We start from the raw sequence: 24,284 nt of genomic DNA, 5'->3' as shown, positions 1-24,284 counted from the left end.
CAGTGGGCAGCTCTAACATGAGAAAGCAAAGTCCTGCCTTTGCCATGATGGCAGGCTCCACACATAGACACAATGTGAAACAAGGTATGGTTAACTCAGTAATGAGGAAAAGGTCAGCTGCAGGGAGCCAACATCCAATACTGTTGACAAGAAATTTCCCCCCCTGATTGTTGTCCTTTTCTCATAATTTTTTTAGGTTAACATATATCATGATGTTTGGGGTTGAAAAGCAATGTGATCACTTTCAACATAATGCATGTGAGACAAAAAAGAAAAGGACAAAGAAAACCCCCAACTCTTTGTAGCGCTACCCCCACAAGGGCCACTGAAATATACGAGTCTTCTGTCCTACCCCAGTGATGACTCACCCTCACCTGGATCCAAGTAACACCAATACACCATTTAAACTTTTAGCTGGGCTTTATTAGAACTAGCAATAATTCCTGGAAAGAGATAAACAGATTAACAGGGTACCAATATTAAATGCAACAATATTATACAACCACTCAGCAAATTAAAACAGGATTGGTGTTTGTTCACTTTAACCGCCAGTGAGAGGCCTTGCCTGAAAAGCACTATGCGAGCGGTGAACGAATACTGTCAGTTGCACAATACAAAACAAATTATGTTCAACAATTACCCAAAAGAGATATTACTGACTATAAGAGCCTATCTAGTCTTGTAGGTTCTAGCTAACCACTGGCCAGTGGGAATTCTATTCACACACACAGAGTCTGCCAGTGTTGGGGCCCTTTAAATCCTGTGTTTGAGTACTCAGCATTTTGTAAAGCAATACTTGTAATCCACAGAATGGAAAGGGTTATCTTTGCAAAGTGTCACAGGTTAACAAAGATTAACAGATGTGATGAGCCACCTTCAGATAGAGCTGCATTAGTGGTAAATAGGACCTAGTGGGATTAAGCAAGATCCACTCACACAAGGGTGGCAGAAGATCTCTCACCATTAGATGCACTTGATATATCTTCCTTCCAGCATTTGGTAGATTGCTCGCTGTCACACCTGACTGGATGGCGATGGGAGCAACATAGGCCACAGAATCCTCCAAACAGGATGATGATGGATTGCTGCAGTACAGAAGTTCGTCTCTAGATGTCACTGCACTGTTAGCACATCTTCGGAAATCAGGCAAAAAGGGCAGAATAACACACTGCAAAACTCCCCTCTCAAGTCTGCTCCTCTCTTTAGGAGAGTCACGGACAGAATCACAGGCTTTGGCAGTGCACAGGAGACAAGCACAAGGGACACTTTCCCATGTCTGGCAGCCACAAAGCCAGTTTCTTCCTCTCTCCCCTCTGTCTGTCCTCCTGCTGGTGTCTCCTCACAAAGCTCTCCAATCACAGCTCTCCTGGGCTGCTATCAAATCATGTCCTTCCTTGCCTTTGCCTTTAGGGGTGGGCTTCCTTCTTAGCTACAGCAGTAACCAATTAGCCTTCAATCCTGCAGCTGTACCCAATAGAGTCTCTCCTCTGTCTCTGTGAGCTATCAGTTTAGCCAAAAAAATGCAATGCAATGTTTCATAGAGCAATAATCTGCACATATTATAGAGGCAATACTAAGCCAGTGCATTGTTGCCAACTGCCAATATTTTTACTGACAGCCAGTAAAAAATGGCCACTTTTCTCCTGCCGTAAATGCCAGTGACAGGAAAAGGTTGCCAGTAAAAAAAAATGGCTTGGACGCTCGGCCTAGAACTGCGCATGCGCAGTTCCGGTCTGGAGCTGACATAAACCATCTGAGCGCCTGCTACAGTGTGTTCAAACGGTGCCAACGGGGGGGCGGGTCAGGCGGAAGCGGTGCCCGAGTGTGTCATGTGATGTCATGGTGCAAGGGAGCCAACCGGAGACTCGTGTGTGGGCCTGTGGGACGGGAGCAAGGCAAGCCGGAAGCGGTACTGTCAGTGCTCTTTGGACTGTAGTGGACTAAAGGAACCACCTGTCACTGACTCAGTAGCCGACATGTAGTGTCAGTGAGGTGTCATCATCATCTGTGCTACTACACACTGCTTTCAGTGTCACTGTGAGAGTCAATTTCATGTGTGTGTGCCGCCCATTGTGATTTCTTGCCCTCCTGAGTTCCTTACTTACTATATTGAAAATAAAATAAGAAATACTGTAAAGTTTTTGCCTTAATATCTACCTTAAATCACATTGTTAATTGCATAGTGTACTTGTTTGTAGCCTAAATACTGAAATTCGCACTTAAAACTGTCATTTAGTAACTTTTGAAAATGCAGGGAAAATTTTGGCGGTGCCAGTAAATTTTGGGTGCTATGTCAGTAAATTTCAATCTGGTAGGTTGGCAACACTGAGCCGGTGCTACATGTATATATCTTGTTAAAATAAAAACAAACAAAAAAAAAAAATGTGATTTATGGGCAACCACCAGGTCAGGTTACTAATAATCTAAGGGAACAGCTACATTTAAAGCAGAACTTCACCCAAAAGCTTTGTATTTGTAGCTGCTGTATTTAAAATTTTTAACAGGGCGAAGCTCCTCTTTAAGAGCTGACATAGAAATGAGTTGCGGTATGTTCAAATACCAGTGAACCTATAAGAGATTTACAAGCCATATATGTACAGTGTGTTCTGATGACCTGGATTATAAAGTAACCACTTCCCATCGGGGGCCAATTCTGGCACTTCGCTCCTACATGTAAAAATCATCATTTTTTTATAGAAAATTACTCAGAACCCCCAAATATTATATATGTTTTGCTTAGCAGAGACCCTAGGGAATAAAATGGCGGTCATTGCAACTTATGTCACACGGTATTTGCGCAGAGATTTTTCAAGCGCCTTTTTTTTTTTCATGAATTAATAAAAAACAAAACGTAAAGATAGCCCAATTTTTTTTAAAGTTGATGTTACGCAGAGCAAATAGATACCTAACATGTCATGCTTTAAAATTGCGCACACTCGTGGAATGGCGCCAAACTTTGGTTCTTAAAAAAAAATCTCCATATGCGATGCTTTAAAAAAATCTACAGGTTACCTGTTTAGAGTTACAGAGGAGGTCTTGGGCTAGAATTGTTGCTTTTGCTCTAATGTACACGGCAATACCTCACATGTGTGATATGAACGCCGTTTACATATGTGGGCACAACTTACATATACGTTCGCTTCTGTGCGTGAGCACACGGGGACAAAGGGGGCGCTTTAAATTTTTTTTTTATTATTTATTTGACTTTTTTTCTTTATTTTTACACTTTCTCTTTAAAAATTTTTTTTAGCACTTTTATTCCTATTACAAGGAACATTTAAACATCCCTTGTAATAGGAACAGTGTGTGACAGGTCCTCTTTATGGAGAGATGAGGGATCTATAAGACCCCACATCTCTCCTTCAGGCTGGTATTGTTTACTTCTGTCGGCCCGGACTGGACATCATAATGCCGCACCCCGGCCTCAGAGGGTCATAGAGATGACAGGGGACCATCTGGTCACCGGAAATCTCTATGCTCAATTTCCATTGGTGACCGATTCGTTCTCCGGCTCGCCAGAAGAAGCATCGGAGGGACGGCGGGAGGAACAGGGAGGGGGGAGGGGACGTTCTCTCCCGCCGCCTGTAGGAACGATCAAGCGACTGAACTGCCACTATGATTGTTCTTATGGTGCACAGAATTGCCGGCTGAAAAAGATGATATCTGGATGATGCCTGTAGCTGCAGGCATCATTCAGATATCCCCACTCAAAGTCCAGGACATCATATGACGGCCTACGGGCCGGAATTGGTTAATGAGTAATACGATTTTGTGGCACAACCACAAGATATTATATGGTTATCTGGTAATGACATAGCTAGGTGTGTTAACCCTTGCTACCCTTTTTATCCTATCTCCCTACTTCCTAAGTTGAAGTCTCACTCAGGCAGCCCATACATTATGATTTTTTTTTGCGTTAAACCAGTGGGTTTAACGAAAGAAAATGCCTCGAATCCACTGTCTGCACATTCAATGTGGATGGGGGAATGCTTCCCAGTGAGCTACTGTACTCTGACAGTGGGGAGCCTTCCCTGCCACCAGAATACACTGATCAGTGTTACTGGCTATTGCCAGTGGCACTGATCGTTCAGGAAAAACCCGACAGACTGGTTGTACACAAGTTAATTGATAACTGGCCAATGGCCTTACACCTAGCCAGTAGTGTGTTTTGTTCTTTAAAGAAAGACTTTTTAACAAATCAGTGTATGGTAAGCAGCAGTAGATTTCTATGTATTATCTGAATACTAGAGAAGGTTAACATAATTCTGAAGAGAGAAGTGAAAGTTTCTTGGTTCATAATACTCAAAAAGGACCTAATGATAGATTCCAGGATGAAATATGTGCTTGCAACTAATTTGGAAGCCAGGCTACCAGTTTAAGGACAAATTGGTAATAATAGTGGCTTTCTGAAAATAAGACTCAAATCATGTTGCAATACTTAGCATAATCATTACTTACAAGGGTCCTGGCCACAAAGCCCAGGGAATGAAGAGGTCAATAAGGGATAAACCACCAGGCCCACGGGCATACTTGCAGCTGACTTGGACAGGCTGCTAAGCTAAGAAATGACTTGCGGCAGTCTGCTATTTTAAAGAGCTTATATGGATTGCAAGATGAACGATCATACGGACATGAAATAGGCAGTAACTTAGAAGTAGGTTCTTGGGCTCTGCATACTTCTACCTCTCAGGGGCACGGATCTGGCACAGCTAACAAATTTCTATGAACACATATAAAGAGCTCCTAAAATGACAGAACATGTGAAGAGAATGTTACTGCTAAATATAAGCATCATGTCCATGCTCATGGTGGTATGTTATTAGGCTGTAATTTCAGGTACATGTAGGTCCCAGATAGAAAGGACAGATGTGAATTTAAGATTATATTACTCAGGTTTAACATGCAATTAACATATCTGTGAACTAGATTTATGAATGGTCTGTTGTTTTGCTTTTATAAACATGACTATTGTGCATGACTGGGTTAGTATTATTACGTTATGTAGTTATTTTTCTTAAAGCAAACCTGTGCTTTACCCATTCAAGAAAAAGCATCATGTTTGCTTTACAAGGTATTTGTTCACATATACTTTAAACAACCCATTCAGTTTAAAATAGAAATGCAAAGCAAAATGCCTCTGTGTGTGTGTATATACACACACACACACACACACACACACACACACACACACACACACACATATATATATATATATATATATGTATATATATATATATATATATATATATATACACACAGTATCTCACAAAAGTGAGTACACTCCTCACATTTTTGTAAATATTTTATTATATATTTTCATGTGACAACACTGAAGAAATGACACTCTGGTGAACTCCATGCACAAGAGGGTTAAGGCAGTGCTGGAAAATAATGGTGGCCACACACAATATTGACACTTTGGGCCCAATTTGGACATTTTCACTTAGGGGTGTACTCACTTTTGTTACCAGAGGTTTAGACATTATTGGTTGTGTTTTGAGGTATTTTGAGGGGACAGCAAATTTACACTGTTATACAAGCTGTTTACGAAAGGCAAATCCACTTTGCGCTGCAAGTGCACTTGGAAGTGCAGTCGCTGTAAATCTAAGGGGTAGATCTGAGATGAGGGGAAGCTCTACTGATTTTATCATCCAATCATGTGCAAGCTAAAATGCTGTTTTTTATCTCCCTTGCATGTCCCCCTCGGGTCTACAGCAACTTTACTTCCAAGTGCACTTGCAGTGCAAAGTGGATTTTCCTTTAGTAAATAACCCCCATTGTGTATATGTATGTGTGTGTGTGTATATGTATATATGTGTGTGTATATATATATATATATATATAAACAAACATTATAAGTACCTTTCTTTTTCTCTTTTTAAGTGAAAGTCTTTTTTTTTAGCTGTATAAGGGCCTTAGAGAGCTAGGGTGGAGAAACAGCAATACACTGATCTTCACAGCGAATGGCTGTACAGGGGGGTGTCAGCACAAGTCCCGCCCATTGAAAGACAGACAGGCTGTACTCCCAGCACAGCCAGAAAACTGAGCATCCTGGGGTGGATGTGATTTCATGCCCAGTGTGGTCAGTTTGAAATAGGAAAGCATGGGGACTGGTAGAATCACCAAGAATTTCACACAAAGGAAGCAACACAAAAAAAGGATACTTTTTATCACACATACATGGTACAACAGACACATATTAGGAATATGAAATGTTGCTTTAACATATTCTTTAACCCTTTCCCTGACAAGTCCAGAGAGCTTACAGACCTACATCATCGCTTCCAGCTGTACGAACCTGGCATTCCTCTTTCTGCTATAAGCTCATAGTTACTTCATTGACCATGAGCTTATAGCAAAACTGTTCAGCAGATTCTGCTGAACAAATGGATAGCTCTGATCAGTGGCTAACAAACCACTGATCAGAGCTATTCACCTATAAGCAGAAGCTAACTTCAGTAATTTCCATATGTTTCAAAAAAATCCATAGACGCTGGTATACAGGCCGCTAAAATGACTGTATATGCAAATCTCAACATTTCCTTTAAATCTTGATCCTGTTTCCTCATGAACCATCTTATTGATCAGCAGACCATAAGGGAGGCAAAGGTGATAATGTCAAGCTATTTTACAGGAAAAGTCAAAATTTCCATATAAATTCAGATCCATTATAATAGGACCCCAAGATTCTGTTGGAGGCAGGAGGATTAAATTACAATGCATAGTAGTATGAGCTTCAAAACAAACAGCAAAGACTTTATCTGATATTCACTATATGACACCATAGCAGTACACTTTGGTAATACTGTACATGGACAAATATGACAATATACAGGTAACACACTAGTGATTGTGGCAATATATGGACAACTCACAGCATTTGAAGCAAACTATTGGAAACCCACTAGAAAGATTGAGAATACTTGGGTAACAAGTGAGTGACAGATGCAACTATGACAACAGGTGGTCAAAAAATCTGGGTAACACGTCTGTTATTTTGACAATACATGGTCAACAAACAGGCATACTTGACAATACAGGCATATCTGGCAATACATAATCAACAATATATGGGTAACAAACAGGTATTTATGGAAATATGTGGGAAACAATTGAGCAATGGTAACAGTATGTGGGCAACAAGCTAGTAGCATGGGTAGCAAGCAGGCATTTGTGACAAAAAATGGTCAACAAACAGGCAATGGTGTCATCGTATTAGCCAAAATGAGAAAGGAAAAACAAAGAGTTCACACATGCTTACTTTTAGTCTTCAAATAATTGAAGGCCTTTTGATGTGTATGCAAAAAAACCTTTGTGGCATGCCTAGCTGGATTAACAAGGGGATAGAGCTTTAATTAAAGGCAAATGGAAACACGAAGCAAAAAAGGGAAACAATTTGTTAACTGAAAATAACAAAAGGAAAAGATCTGGTTTGAGCATCAGCAATGTACTGTACTTATGTTCATGTTCTCATGTACTAATGGGTATAGTTTAAAGCATGGAAGTGCATTTTGAGGCACACAGTGTGCTGCACTTTTTTGTTTATTTATATATATAACCGGTATTATGGTATTGTGACAGTCGCTATCTCACTTTTGTATATGATTTTTAGGCATCCAGCACGGTTTTTATTCTTGTTTTCTGATTGAGACACACAGTAACTGACTGTTTTCCATCCTGCCAACAAGTTCTTTATGATGAACACCAAAAACCTGCATAGCACCTGTGCATTAATTGTATATGTCTCTTCTCATTCTACAGATCATCAGAAACTAGAGAGAGAAGCCCGGATTTGTCGTCTATTAAAGCACCCAAATATTGGTAAGTAAAAGTATATTCCTTTTTTTTATACTCATTTCTCCTTTTTTTGACATATCTAACTTCACTTACTACCGATGTAGAGTGACCCTTACCATTCCATCTGCTATCCCATCTAAAAGAGCCTGTGGGTATAACTGTACATAGGCTGTTGTAAGTTTTTGTTTCCATTTGTTCTTGTCAAAGCTCTCTGACAATCCCTAGATAGCTGTAAAACCTAGCATAAAAATCATCTTCACCTTCAGAAGTCAGTTCTGCAATGCTTGTATAGTAAGGCACTGTTCACATCAGTGCGGTGCAGATTTCTGCATCGCATTTTTATGTGCGTTCTTGGGAGCTCACCTTGGCACTAAGTAAAAGGAGTCCAGGGCAGGGTCCCGGTGTCAACATGGGCTATATGGGCTATATGCTGCTACCTTCAGATTATTGGAGACTGGCAAAAACTTTTGCTAGGGCTGTCCTTACAGCGTACTCCTAAAACTTTGCCCACTCCGCGAGGCTCCAGTTTTTTGCTAGTGTCCATAGGTGATGGATCTGTCTTCTTCCGGAGCAGCTTCTTTTTTTTTTTTTTTTAAACCCATCAAAGTTTTTTATTTCAAATCTTTTATCACGACTGCTATTTGCCTTGCAATTCCTAGCAGTTTCCAAATCGGTTACCCTTGGGTGTGTATCTTGGGGACTGTACCTGGATCCCTGTAAGCACCCAGGTCTGAACCTGCAACCTCTGCTGTGTCTGACAGTGTCTCTTCTTGCTGAGCCTTTGCTCCTCCCACGAACTTCCTATTTTAGCCATGCCTTTGCACTTCCAGTATTCCAGATTATTGTGCTCTCTCCAGCTAATATCTCGCTCTTGTCATTCCTGCTTTCGTTCGTATCTTCACTAACACTCATTACTAACCTTTGGCTTGTTCCCCGACTATGCTTCCGCATGATCCCAACCTGCAGCCACTTGCTACTGGCTTTTGGCTTGTTTACTGACTGCTTAATCCCTACCTGCTTGTTCTGCTACTGGACCCTGGCTTACTCGCCTTCTAGTGGGGTGACCCTGAGGACTGCGACCAGGTACTACCACGCAGCAAAACCCATCTCCTGCTCCGGTGAACACTTGTTAGTGCTTAGACTCTGTGGGTCAGCCTGTGGCATCAGCCAGGGTGACCTGCTTCTGTGCTTATCCAGCTGGTTTGTGGGAGCCTTTTTACTGTTCTCCAGGCCTGACCCCCTGACCTTGACAAGCCCACTGTGTGTAATGTTTGTAAGGGGCACCAGAACCTGCATTAGAAGCTCACTTTGGCACAAAGTGAAGTAAGCTGCAGAGTGCTATAAAGGTCCCGGGCTAGGGTTCATTCCTATAGTTCCCAGACTTTGAATATTGCTCTGGGGTATGCCTATTGGCAAAGGTTGAGCCAATATATAGACCAGTGACATGGAAAGGTAAGATGTTCATCCTGGTTATTGGACCAATACTGTAACTTTACATCAAGCATGAAACTTGATATCTCCATTACTTGCAGTGCAATTTTGTAAGTGTCCCTTGAATCGAATTTGCTTTGTGCAAGACTATGGGAAAGCTGGGAATGTGTTTGATTTTATTCACTTATCAGGTGTTTAAACTTTCAGACTTGGTTGTAAAAATTCCACCATTCAGACCTTAGTCTGCAAGAGATTTTACCACCACTTCTGCCCAGAGCCCTTTTAAGGTACTCAGGCACTCCCTCTGAGTATTTTAAAAGGTGTTTGCACCCTCACTAGTCCTCTTAGGAACCCAGGGCATTCAGGTCACATAATACCTAGATGACCTTTTGAAGGATTCATCTCCCTCAAAACTATCTGCAAATTTCCAAACAACTGTCCAAATTCTTCTGGCCTAAGGCTGGGCAATTAACCCTCAAAAGTCTGCACTCCAATCTTCCTTTAGTCTAAAATAGTTAAACCTCATTCTAGACGTGGTCCAGGCAGAAGTTTTCCCTCTGAAAAATAAACTTTTCTCCCTAAGATCCCATTATTGGACCTTAAGATAAAAAAGACATGCTTCAGTGAGATTCTCCAGGAGGGTCCTGAACCTATGGTAGGATCATTCAAGGCTGTTCCTTTTCCTCAGTTCTACTTAAGGCTTCTTCAACACAACATACTGCTGGTCTGGTGCAAACACACCAGAGCAAGGAATGTCCATAGCTTGGTGGATTTATAACCCAGACTTGGAAATAGGAGAGTTGATTTTGCCATAGTCATGGAGGGTAGTAACTACAGAAGCTAACCTTGTTGGCTGGGGAGGAATGTTCTAATATCTCACAGCTCAAGTAATGTGGTTCCCAAGGGAAACAAAACACCCCATCGACATTCTGGAACTCAGAACTTTGCCTCACTGGACCCCCCTTGTTCGTGGACACCCAATCAAGATGCAACCAGACAATGCTAAAGCAGGGTCTATATCAGTCATCAAGGGGTTACCCAGTAGTCAGACAGCCTTAAAGGATAAGTTCCACTTTAAAAAAAAAAAATAAATGCACATATTCTTGCAGGCAGAAAATGTGCATTTATTATTTTTTTAGCAGGAGCCTGGAAAGCATTGCACCTGCTGGCTATGCAGGGCTCCTGCAGACTTGTCAATGTATCTGTTTGCTTGTACTTCGTAAAAGCAGGAAGTTACACTCTGACAGGAAGAGACAATGGACTACCTAGAGCACTCAACAGCACCCTGATATTTCATCGAGAACTACAAGCCAACAGCCACAAAGGCTCGCGGTACTTGTACAGTGCCATGTAAAAGTATTCATACCCCTTGAATTTTTCCACATTTTGTTATGTTACAACCAAAAAGGTAAATTTATTCTATTGGATTTTATGTGATAGGCTAACTAGGCTAACACAAAGTGCCTCATAATTGTGAAATGGAAGGAAAATGATAAATGGTTTACAAAATGTTTAACAAATAAATGTGAAAAGTGTGGCTTGCATTTGTATTCAGCCCCCCTGAGTCAATACTTTGTAGAACCACCTTTCGATGCAATTACAACTGCAAGTCGTTTTGGGGATGTCTCTACCAGCTTTGCACATCTAGAGTGACATTTTTACCCATTCTTCTTTGCAAAATAGCTCAAGCTCTGTCATATTGGATGGAGAGCGTCTGCGAACAGCAATTTTCAAGTCTTGCCACAGATTCTCAATTGGATTTAGGTCTGGACTTTGACTGGGCCATTCTAACACATGAATATGCTTTGATCTAAACCATTCCATTGTAGCTCTAGCTGTATGTTTAGGATTGTTGTCCTGCTGGAAGGTGAACCTCCGCTCCAGTCTCAAGCCTAATGAGTCATTTCTGGCTCCTGACACTAAGAGATGGAGGAGGACAGGGGAGGGAGCTCCAGCACACAGCTTGTGACTGACTGCCTCAGCTCTGCAAGTTTTGTGTGTACTGTGTGTAGGGGTGCATCTTTGACTCCCACATTCCACACATTTGCATAGATAGACGGTCAAGGTTTCTGTGCTGAGCACATGCTCACTGTGTGCACCCAGCAAAGACCGTTCTCAGTCTCTAATCATAATCAGGAGCCGGCAGGACGGGTCCCTGATTATGTAACCACTGTGAATGTCCAGCCCCTACGGTTGTAAAGACCCATTTAAGGGGACATCAGGGCTGGATGGGAAGGGGTGAAGCTTTTTCAGCAGGTGACTGAATTACTTACTGAGTTTGCAGCTTCTTTATCTTTAATCCTTGCCTATATTTCAGCTTAAGCTGGTGCCATAACTGCAATTGCAAGTTTGCTGTTTCAGGGAAACTTCTTTCCCTTGCAGTATCCTATGGAGCCATCCTTGCATGCAGGGACTAGAGCTGCATCTCCCTACACTATGTGTATCAATAGAAACACAGAACACCATAGCCTAGGATGGCAAGGCACTCCCCTGGTTCTTCCTTCCTTTTTCCTCCTCTCTTCTCCAAACTAACAGACTGGTGGGAGACTGCATTATTCACTGTTAACTCTTTCTTGTAAAATCTGGAAGTTCAGGGAAACAGCACTAAGAGAGTAGGAACCAGCAGCATTGAAAGTAGTAAACTGCAAATGCAGGAAAGACAATCACACCATCTATGGCCTTCCTTAGTCTCTATGTGTAGTGTAACACACTCCCCATCATTATATAACAGAAATACTGAAAACAGATGCAGAGAAGCAACATTTCTACCAATGTGTATATAATCTCCAGGTCTGGCATACTCTGAAGTCTGTACTAGTCTGTGTTGCCCAAGCAATGGGTCTGAACAATGGGTCTGAACATATAGAATAACAGTCATCCCAGGTGCATGGTAAAGCTAGAAATGTGGCAATATTATTTAATTCACAGCCCTCTGCATGACCATAAACACAAGAATGGACATTTGTTTATACTGGAGCCAGAAGGTGTAAACATTTCCAGACACAGGTATGCTGCTTGACTGCATCCGAGATCTGCATTTATTTTAGAGACTTCTGCAAAGAGGGTATGGATGGAAGTGGAACAAAAGTGAACTTGCTAACGTGGAAAAACTCTAATACATGCTAAAAATGCTATTGCAAAAACATTGAAAATTTTGAAAAACTCACTGCAAAGCTGCTGACATTTTTGTAACGTTATTTTAACGTCCAGTGTGCATTAGGCCTTAAGACTGACAAGATAATCTCCAATTGTATACATTGTGATCTGAAAATAGATTTGAAAAAAGTAAGCCGAATAAAACAGCAGTGTGAAAACCCTGCTTGTCCCGACCCCATGGGAATATAGGAGATATATTAAAAATAAGGTTAAAGTAAACAGAGCAGGCTTTCTGATTATAAAATATTGGCAGTATTCTCTAAACTGCATTGGTTTTTCACTGACTGGTCTATTTGATGCTTGAAACTGATGTTTAAATGTATGTTTTTTTTTTTTGTGCAGTACGCCTCCATGACAGTATATCAGAGGAGGGTTTCCACTATCTCATTTTCGACCTGTAAGTACATTGCTGTCTTATTATTTTCAAATAATGGGGAGGAAATATAAAAATGTTAACAATGGTTTTTCCAATTTAATATATTAGCAGAGAAGGAAAAAAAGGTAGGCACATAGTGTAATTCCGTTTTGAAATCAGAAGATACTTATTTTTAAAAAAAGATAAAATACACTCACATTTTAGTAGATAAAAAAGTGCTTAGAATGGAAAGCAGTGACTTCAGCAGAGTGTCCCGACGCGTTTCGTCTCATAAGACCTCATCACCCCAGGTGATGTCTTATCAGACGAAACGCATCGGGATGCTCTGCTGAAGTCACTGCTTTCCATTCTAAGTGCTTTTTTATCTACTAAAATGTGAGTGTATTTCCTCTTTTTTTAAAATATATATCTTCCGATTTCAAAACGGAATTACACTATGTGCCTACCTTCTTTCCTTCTCTGCTAAGATATTACATTGGAAAAAAACATTCATCTGGTTTCCTGTCTAATACCTACCCCGTTGAGGTCCACTGTTGGAGTTGGCCTTCTGGTTGGAGGTTGTGTCTGCTGAGGCAGTTTCTCCTGGGTGTGTTGCCCCATAAGCCTGATTGACCCTCTAGGTGTATACCTACTTGGGTTCAATCTCTCGGGTAAGCCTTTTGACTCTCTGGTTCTGGACCACATATCAGCAACTTTGAGCACGTTTTGTTGTCCTATATCACATTGATGTTCAGTTTACTCTTCAATCACTTCCAACCAGGTTTTGGATATTTTTATCCCTATATTGTTTGGCTCACCTTCATTGTTTGTTTCAAGTATCAGTGATTTGTCTTCTTTGGACATTATTTTTGGACACTACTTATATTTTTGTATCACTTGCATTTTTTTTATTATCATATTTGGTTCATCATTTTCCTTTTAAGGGTATATTATATATGTGCACTGTGATTTATACATATATGTATTAATATTTATATATGCACACTGTGATTTATAGTTATATTTTCTCATAGTTCACTCTGAGATTATTCATTAGCTCTGCACTTACCTCCCACATGGAGGAGCCTATGACCTCTTCCCATGATTCAGTGCTTGGGCCTCAGTGGCCAATGGCCAGTCCTAAATACTGTCACAAGGGGTGACATAATATATTCTGTGCATGCTTTGACACTATCAACCAAGAAATTTTCACAAGGTTAGGACTGAAGAGCAACAAAAGAATGTGAGATTGTGGGGAGTATATGTGGATCGGAGGTGGACTTTAACCACTTGAGGTCCGGGCCATAGCCAAATGACAGCTACAGCGCGGACCTCAATTTCTGGGAGGCCGTCATGGGACGTCCTCCCCTGTGCACGCGCACAGCATGCACCCTGCAGGGCGCGCGGTGCGTGCACTGTGATCACCGAGTCATGGAGACTTGGATGATCACAGATCCGAGTAAGGGGCCGATCCCGGCCCCTTACCATGTGATCAGCTGTCAGCCAATGACAGCTGATCACATGATGTAAACAAAAGCTTGGTAATCAGTTTCTTTTTCTCCAAGCCGATCACCGGCTTATGTTAAGGGGACATCGTTCCTGAAGAGGAAGGAGGCACATATGCCTCATCTGAGCCTGCCAGTGCCATCTGTCATTGCCACCTGCCAGTGCCCACAGTGCCCAGCAGAGCCACCTATGAATGCCCACAAGTGCCACCTATCAATGCCCACCAGTGGTGCCAATCAGTGCCACCTAGCAGTGCTGCCATCAGTGTAAGCAATCTGTGCCCATTATTGCCACCCATCAGTGCCCATCGCTGCCACCCATCAGTGCCCATCACTGCCGCCTCATCTGCGTACATCAATGAAGGAGAAAAATTACCTGTTTGCAAAATTTTATAACAAAATATAAAAAATATATAACTTTTTTTTTTTAAATTCGGTCTTTTTCAATTTTTTTAACAAAAAATAAAAACCGCAGAGGTGATCAAATACCACCAAAAGAAAGCTCTATTTGTGGGGAAAAAATGATAAAAATTTCATCTGTGTACAGTGTTGTATGACCGCGCAATTGTCATTCAAAGTGTGACAGCGCTAAAAGCTGAAAATTGGTCTGGGGGGGGGGGGGGGGGTTTAAGTGTCCAGTAAGCAAGTGGTTAAAGAGAATGGGCAAATTGACAGAGTCATTGTAAAAATGGTAAAATGGAAAAATTATGGTGCTGAGGGTGAGTTTTAAGCAGGTGTTGTGGTGATGTATTAGTGGAAGTTTACATTGGTCGCTGGGGGCTTTTTGACCATTCTCCGTATCACAACAATCAGAAAATCCCATGCCAAAGCATATTGAGAACATGCTTGTGCATATTGTGGACAGAGACTATTAGGGAAACCTAAGGTTTAAACTTGGGCTACATTGTGGAGAAGTTCATTTATATGACCTTCAGCTTGTATAGTTTATGGGGGTTATTAAAAACAGAATACATTCTAATTTAGCATAAAATAAAAAGACATGTAAATATCTGCTTTTCACAGCACCAACTGTTAGGATCCAAAAGGAAGGCTAAAGGAAACCCTTGGAGAAACTGTGACCACACTAGGACAGTCTGATAACTACACTAGACCAAAATATTTCTTGTTGTTCTTCAGTAGTTACATTATTACATTACTGATTTTACTATTGATACCTTATGTGAGTTAGGCACTCTTCAACTTAACCAATTTAACTATAAAGAATCTTTTCATGAAGTAAGATTTGCCATTCTTTGTATACCACCAGAACTAGTGTCCCCATTGGAAGATTTCCCCTCTCTTACTTTTCTGGGGACAACCTCAAGATTTGGGATGTTCTTTTACTTTCACTTTCAATGATAATAGTAAACAAGACAAATAGAGAGGGTGAATCTCCTTAAAGTGGTTGTAAACACTTACAGACCACTTTGTGCTACAGGTAAGTCTATAAAAAAGGCTTACCTGTAGCTACCCAGGATATTTCATAAATGGTTTAGGAGATATCCCCTGTATTTGCATGTGCCGACGTCATCGGCACATGCACACTGACACAAACTGAAGCAATGTGCCGTTGCTTCAGTGAGTGTGCCGTTACCGCGGGGGAGTGATGTCATCGCGGCTCCGGCCAATCACAGCGCCAGAGCCACGATACCCGGAAGTAACTCCGGGAGTGATGACGCCGGCCGGTGCTGTGTACCGGCAGCGCAGCAAGGGCTTCGATCTCAGGTGAGTATTACATAATGAGCTAGTATGCTATGCATACTAGCTCATTATGCCTTTGTCTTGCAGGTGTTAGTTTTTTGTTTTTTTTGAAAGTGGGTTTACAACCATTTTAACAGGGGCACAGACTGCAATAAAAACTTACAAGTGTCCTAATCCCTCTCCACTCTATCTAGAACTAAAGAAAACATTTTGCCTTTAGTTATACTTTTAACAATAAAAATAATAAAGTTAATATTTTCCAGTTTAGGGTACCCCTACACTTAGGGAGAAGCTTTACAAACTTTATAATTTTTTTTACTTATGGTTTTTACTTATGGTTTAAAACAGAAAAACATTTTTGAAGTTGTGCGAGGTTCATTTTTTATAATGTATTTATACTTAATGTACAGGGGGCAGAGCTGATACAACAGCCTAAGTGAATAACCTTACATGTTTCATATTTTTATTATTGAACTGCACATGTTGCCATTTTATCAGTTGTCTAGCTGTGTAATTATGCTATTATGCAGAGGCTTAATATTTTTACATAATGTTGTATCAACAGCAAAAAGGGCAACTGAAATGTCAATTATTTTAAAATCAGGCCAGTGTTATATTCATAGCACTGTTATAAAAATCACGTTAACTTTTTACAGTCACAGTCAGTAGATTTAATGTTTTGTCATTCTCATGACTTTAAAAATGAGATGTGACAGACATGACCAGTGCTTTTGCCAATGATGAGATAACTAGAGGCCAAATGCAACCAATTTTTACCTTCAAAAATTAAATGTTTCTGCATGCAGAAATGTTCCCACATATTACAAGGCCTCTGTACATTTGGTACAGTAACTAATTATTCCCTGTTCTAAAGAGAAAAGAGAATGAACCCTTCTGTATTTATTTTTTTCATTGGTTTGTCAAATGAATCAGAGAAAGTAGCCAGAAGCATCCTGGCAGTGTGCAGATACACATGAAGACAGGTTGATAACTTTCAGAAAATGATCTGTCTGTCTATGGCCAACCTTGAATTCGAATGTGCCATTCCTACTGGGGAAGGTCCAAGTCTATCTTACAGTGACAAATCCAGGCAGCTATCTCTGTACCCAAGGCTGTGACTGGACCTTGATTCTCCCCTAAAGCTGACTGTATATCTATTTGTAAGACAAGAAACCTAGCGTTAGTTAAGGTTTTTTTCCAATGGACGATGTGCACCCGAAAATGCCTGTATGATATCATTGGCAATACATAAGAAGGAAGCTATATTGAATTGTTGGTGGAATAACTAAGCTCTCCATTCTGCTTTTTCTGCAAAGGATTTTGGTGCAGGCACAGAGGAGGGGGGGATGCAGCCTATAAATACACCAGGCTGTGTTTGGTGTTACAGCTCTGTGGGCGTTAGATGAAGACAAGACATGAGTGTTGCTGCTATACACTACATCTCTATCCTCCCCTGCAGCCACCTCTGCTATTCTTGTGCTGACCTCGCACGCAGCAGTCCCGCCAATCTACCCAGCTGGAACAATTCAAACTACCCCACACCCGTCACTGTCCAGAATCCACCACCTCTTCCACTGCATTTTCATCCTTCTGTATTAGTAATCACACACTCATACACACTGCCATCAGTTCTGATATATCTTGCATCCTCCTCTCAAAGGTCTGTGCTGATCTTACACCCACCTCTTTGTCAATTTCCATCATGTACTGTAGCACTGTGCTGTTCCTCAAACAAATACACACCTCTTGGTATATCACCATTCTGACATGTACACCCCTCTGTTCTCTTCCTGTGCACATTCTGTCCCCCACTCCTGCACAATTTATGCTGCTCACCCTCCCCTTGTGCTTCTTTTGAAAGCAGGTGCTGCAGTGGCACTAGAACTCATCATTCTATATATAACACAGTGTGTAGCTCCCAAACCGTATTTAATTAGACCAATCCTTTAAAAGCCCCCACCCTACTAGATGCCAATATCTTCTTTTTCTTACAATTTTATCTGCTGAGCCTTTACATACCTGAGTATGTTTATGTTCCAATAATAGCTTACCTGTCATTAAAAACATTAACTGATCAGCAGCCCCAACATTTGATAGGGAAAGTGTAACATATTTTAAGTGCATATTTTAAGGTAATATTGCAGTTTTTACCATAAGTGACTTTTTAAATGTAACTTTCACACTTTCATTTTTTATGTAACTAACATTTCTTTTTATCAGATATTGCGATTTGTAGATTATGTTTTAGAGATGGCTCAGTATTTGTCTCAGCCTCATTCAACTTCTGCCCAACAGCCACTTTAGCGGATTCCTTTACTTCCAGGGAGAAGGACAAGCATAGCCACTGTATAGCACTGCAAAGCAGGAAGATGTCTAAAAGGTGTCTCTTTTGCTCCTCCATCCAGAGTGGAGACACTCTAAACCCTGGTACACACTATCGGGTTTTTTTTTCATTCACCCCAGCGGGCTGAACGGAAAAAAATGAGGAGCTCAGTAGGAGATCATGTACTAACATCCGATGTTAGTACAGCAATCTCCCCTGCTGAGCTATTGTGTTCTGACAGGGGGACTGTTCTCCCACCAGAACACACCAGTCAGCACTCTCAGCCATTGGCTAAGAGCACTGATCAGATGCCGATCAGCAGACCTTTTCTGGTCATGCCCCTTCAGCAGAAGACAGACGTTCGGCTGGCTTTTGTCGGACCTGCTGCTGTACACGCGGGCCGAATGTCAGCCAGTTTCTATTGAACCGGCTGATACCGCCTGAATATTCAGCCCGCGTGTATGGGGCCTAAGGGTCTATTTACATCAGGTGCCGACTGCATTGGGTGACTATTACAGGGCAGTCCCACCACAAGGGAAAAATGCACTGTCTCCTTGTCACCGCACACCGTGTGTGGGCGGTGTGCAGTGAAAAAAGTACGACAGGCCATACTTTTTTCCAAAGCATTGCAATGTGAAGCAATTCACTGCCTTGCACCGCATGGCAGCAGATACAACTTAATGAAATGTCATTGTGAGGTTGATTTACTAAAACTGGAGAGTGCAAAATCTGGTAGCCAATCAGTTTCTAACTTCAGCTTGTTCAATTAAGCTTTGACAAAAAAAAGACTGGAAGCTGATTTATATGCAAAGCTGCACCATATTTTGCACTCTCCAGTTTAAATAAATCAACCCCTGTGTGACATTTCAATAGGGTTGTTAAAAAAAAAAAAAAATCTGCAATAATGCATATCCAAAAAAAAAAATAATAAAAAAAAATGTTTTCATCAATTTAGGCCGATATATATTCTTCTACATATTTTTGGTCAAAAAAATCGCAATAGGTGTATATTGATTGGTTTGCTCAAAGGTTATCACGTCTACAAACTACGGGATCGATTTAGGGTCTGTATTGTATTGTTTTTACTGGTAATGGTGACGATCTGTGATTTTAAGCAGGACTGCAACATTGTGGCAGACAAATCTAACCCCAAATTACACTTTTTGGGGACCAGTGACATTACATTGATCAGTGCTATAAAAATGCACTGATCAATGTAAAAATTACACTGGCAGGGAAGGGGCTAACAATAAGGGGCGATCAAGGGGTTAAGTGTGTTCCCTTAGTGTGTTCTAACTGTAGGGGGGGATGGGCTTACTGAAACATGACAGGGATCACTGCTCCGGATCACTGGGAGCAGTAGATCCCTGTCATGTCACTAGGCAGAACGGGGAAATGCCTTGTTTACATAGGTAGTTCCCCGTCCTGCCTCTCCTCGCCGCGATCTCGGGCCGCAGGCAGACATCGAGTCTGTGGGCACCCTCCTGCAGCATGCGCGCACGTGCCCGCTATTCTGCTTTCACAGACTGACGTACAGGTACGTCAGTTTGCGCAGGAGAGCCATTCTGCCAACGTATATAGGCGTGAACTGGTCGGCAAGTGGTTAAACGGATCCCACTGAATCACCAGATCATTCATTGCAAAGGCCTGTTGATCCCTGGTCATGGTGACAAATCTATCCTGTTTGTTGTTGAACCTGGAAGCCAAGAGGTCCACGCCCAGTGTTTTCAACCTACAACAGCCAGCCCAAAACACCACTAGGAGAAGAGACAATTCTCTATACTGTGATTCCAGGCAGGCAGGGAATGGAGGAGCAACTGGTCAACCTGCAGGGAGAAAGAATGGCATGCACTGTACTGCTGAGCAGAAAGAAGGCATGTCATACTTACCTGTTCTGTGCAGTGGTTTTGCATAGAGCAGCCTCGATCCTCCTCCTCCTGGGTCCCCCCGCCGGCGCTCCTGGCTCTTCTCTCCTGTCAAATGCCCCCTGAGCAAGCAGCTCGCTCTAGGGGCACCCGAGCAGGCTCGCTCCCTAACCACTGCTCTGTGTGTCCATTAACACACAGAGCCGCGGCTTGGCCCCCTTTAATCTCATTGGCCAATGGTGCCCACTGCTGTCCTAGCGAATGGGGGAGACTCCCCAGAGAGCCGAGGCTCTCGTACACATCACTGGATGTGATAAAACTGAAAAGATACTGGGCTGTCCTCTGCCGCTGGCTGCAAAAGATAAGTTTCAGTCAGAGCTCCTTAGTTAACCTCCCTGGCAGTATGATTATTTCAGATTTTTGATGCTGAAAGCGGTACAATTATTTTGCATAGAAATTTGGCGTTTTATATTGTAGGCCTTTAATTCTTAGGAATAACTCACTTAAATCTGTCCAAACAAGAGTCTAGTAGACATCCCGGGTATGATAAAGTTTGAAAAACGAAATAAAAAATTATAATATAATAAATAACTATAAATAATTATAACAAATAATAATATAATAATAATAAAAATTATTCAATAATGTAATCAAATCAAAAACACTGAAATTTGCTCAGTTGCGGAATTGTCGCTTTCGTTACTTTCAGTGTTTGATGACGGATTTCCCCACAAATCACTATCGCTCAATTCTCCAAGTGATTCTAATTTTTTATCGCTGTTTTATAGCTGGTCTACAAGCACTTTTAATGTAAATGCACATTTTTTGGTTGCTATGGACAATCTCAAGTTTCCTGGCAGAAAGAACAGTATTTATAATATAAAACTGCATGCAGGACACTGGACAAACCACTAGGGACAAAGGGGATGTGTAATTATTTGATACAGTACTCTAATCTGTAAGATTACAGTATACTGTATCTATACTGTGTTTTTTACTTTTTGAATTTGGCTTTGAACTCCGTCCCCATGCATCCCAACGCTCGCAGGGAACGGAGCACAGCACTGTGAATCGAGCGAGACGCGGCGGCTCGCAGATCACAGCGGGGAGACATCGCAGGATCCAGGGGACAAGGTAAGTAACCTCTACATGGATCCTGCGATGTGATCCCAAGTCTGGCTCGGGGTTACCGCTTTTGGTATTGAAAATCCACCTCGTGCCAGACTTGGGAATACCGCCGGGTGGTTAACCCCGAAGGGACTGGAGCACAGCAGTGCATGGGGCTCCTGGGTAGGGCTAAAATGGTATGACATTACATAAACATAAATATAAGATTTAAAACAATCCTGAAGTGGTATTCCCCAGCTACTTGCTGTTCCTTCATCAGGATGAGTTCCGATGATATGTGGTAGATGGGGATATCCAATGCGTTTCGAAATGTTCAAGCATAAGCAAAATCTTCTTCAGGGACTAATATCACTTCTGAAATTATATATAGAATGATTGCATTATGAATCAAAATATGTATAAAAGTATATATATACATACACATGCACATACATGCATGCATACATATACACATCTTCTAATCATCATATGTATGTATAAATACATCTACACATACACTTACAATGTTTAAAATCCCAATCTCGAGGTTTATTCCTATATTCTGTTCCAATTTTATGCTATTCTCTAATATGCTGTGAATAGCTATTGTAAATTGGTCTCCTGCTATTTAGATCTATTCTTAGCACACCACTGAATGAAACAGAGGAGGTACAAAACCTCCTTCTGTTAGTTCCTAGAGTGCCAAGAGGATCCTCAGTTAAATGAAGGCAGTCAAAAAGTGAATGCCCTGTGTTAAACTTTTTTTTTTTATAAAATAAAGATGTTATACAAGTGGAAGAAAATTATATAAATGTTAAATTTATAAACTTATAAATATTTTTCCTTTAATTATAAAATTAATGAAAAATCAGTAGGTTGGCCTCACTCCTGTGCAGTGCATCAATGCATACGTGTTAACATGTGTTGGATTAAGGCAGTCAATTTGTTTTTATATGACTACCAACGTACTCAATTGCACCAAAAATGCACCTGACCCTTTACTGAGAATGCCCCACGTGGCAAAGCATGGTAGTGCATCATTTATAATGTGTTGCAACGTGCTGCAATGCTAGTGTGGTCAGGTACCATGTAATAATAATGGCACAGCAATACACTAATGTGTGCATGGTACACTATGCTTACGTGTGCGTTACTGCAGCACAAAGGTGTGGGTTCAGCATTATAGTTTCCATTTAATATACCCTGTTGTTGCACATATCTCACAGCCTCAGATCTCTGTGCAGGTTGCAAATTAGGAAGTATTGCAAGTGTCACATGATCATTTAACAGTAGTTCTTACACAGCACAGTTCCTAAGAACGGTTCTCTGACATAAATAATTGAACCTGATCAGTGTTCATGTGAGAGACCATACTAGCAACTTCTGCCTCAGCACTGCTGGTGAGCAAGCATGTAGAGAACCTTGGGCAGTTCTTGGCTCTCTATGCAGTCAATGGTAGCGCTGATTCCCACCAAGCTTGCAAGCTAGATCAATGCTATCATTTTTAGCTCAGTGAAAGTTATTCAATTTGTCTTTTTTTTTTTGGGGGGGGGGGGGGGGGCAGGGTTTTGGATGTCCAGGTGTCAACATTATTATCTTAATTGTATAGTACAGGACACAGGACTTAGACCAGTGGTTATATCCTGCTACCGTCAAGTGATTGGTCACTGGCAAAAAACCTTTGATTGCGCTGCCCCTAGAGTGTACCCATATAGCCCATCCACCATGTAAGGCTCCAGCTTTGTGTCCTTATGGACCTGTACTTTTCTGCAGAAGATTTTTTTCTTTTTAAACCATTAAAGATTTTTTTTTTCATCTGTATCTTCTATCAACATCTGAATAGTCCCAGCGTCATGGATAAGTTAGGACAGGGTTTCCTTGTACATGGAATCCAGTTCCTGACCTTAATACTTTAAACATTATTTGCAAGGCACAGCACACTTCATGGCTTAGAAGTCAGAGGATTTAAGTGTTATTCATTTTATTATGGCACCCCCTGCTCTTTTAACTCCAACGCCTCTCAGCAAGCACTAAAATTGGTGTAAGAAAGCTAGGCCAAAACAGCCTAATAGCATACATTCCGCAGATGGCCTACATACAGGAGACTGAGAACACCGCTCAGGGTAATAGCTGTTCCCTTGTCCCGGAGCCATGTGCTATATTGACACTGTTCCCGTCACTGTTCTGACTCTTTTTCTTTCTCTGGCACGCACCATGCATCCTGTCTGACAAAAGCAGATTTCTTGCTTTTACTGTATCTCTGTGCCCATGTGCAGGATTTTGTGGCTAAAAGCTTGGTCTGTTGAGCATACTAGTAAGAAATGCCTTCTACACATGCTTTTTGATGATGAATACAATTTTGGGTTACTCCTTAGAAGTTCATCAAGGAAGTGACTGAATTTATTTGGGTGAAGGTATTCCTAACCAATAAGAAGTCTAAGACGTCTACCCCTATGGCTTCTACCTCTACTCTACTCTACTCTCCAGGCATCATCTTCAAAACCAAGGCTCAATGCTTCCTTTCCAGATAAAAAAAATAGGCAGCAGTCAGACCTAGATTTTCAAATTCCATGCATTTATGAAAGTAAGCACTATATAGAAGAATAACAATAAATTGTAGAACATGCACAAGATCTCCCCAACAATTCCTCCATTTAGCCAGAAGCAGACTCTCAGCTACAAGCACCATCTATACTTTCATTTAAGCAGGGAGGAGATTAAGGGAAAAAGTACATCAATCAGCAGACCTTAATATGCATGGACAGATAGTAGAAAGAACAAGATGGCATGTAGACACTGAGGATCAGGTGGAAGTGATTGTAGTATATGCACAAGATCTTCCCATAGTCCCTCTAGCTAGACAAAAACAGACTCCCAGCTACAAGCACCATATACATTTTCATTAGAGCAGGGAGAAGATCCAGGCAAAAAGTTCAGCAGCTAACAAACATGTGGATAGATAGCAGAAAGAACCGTCAGCTGGCATGTGGAGACTCAGGATAAAGTGGAGGTGATTTTAGCACAGGCACATAATCTCCCCACAA

The 24,284-nt window shown here is 41.3% G+C and overlaps 1 protein-coding gene across 35 annotated transcripts in view; it reads left to right on the top strand.

The window, feature by feature from the left end:
* CAMK2B (calcium/calmodulin dependent protein kinase II beta) overlaps window positions 1-24,284 on the top strand; it is a 251,461-nt gene that overhangs the window by 109,953 nt on the left and 117,224 nt on the right. For all 35 annotated transcript variants that reach the window (XM_073622133.1, XM_073622141.1, XM_073622132.1 and 32 more), the window contains exons 3-4: window positions 7,762-7,821; window positions 12,727-12,781. In XM_073622133.1, coding sequence (XP_073478234.1) covers window positions 7,762-7,821; window positions 12,727-12,781 — 115 coding nt within the window. The remainder of the gene's footprint in view (window positions 1-7,761; window positions 7,822-12,726; window positions 12,782-24,284) is intronic.

Source organism: Aquarana catesbeiana, linkage group LG03 (genome assembly GCF_042186555.1).
Source record: "Aquarana catesbeiana isolate 2022-GZ linkage group LG03, ASM4218655v1, whole genome shotgun sequence".
Classification (NCBI taxonomy): Eukaryota; Metazoa; Chordata; class Amphibia; order Anura; family Ranidae; genus Aquarana; species Aquarana catesbeiana.
Note: the sequence above shows the minus strand (reverse complement) of the source record. Positions and strands in the feature narration are given on the sequence as shown.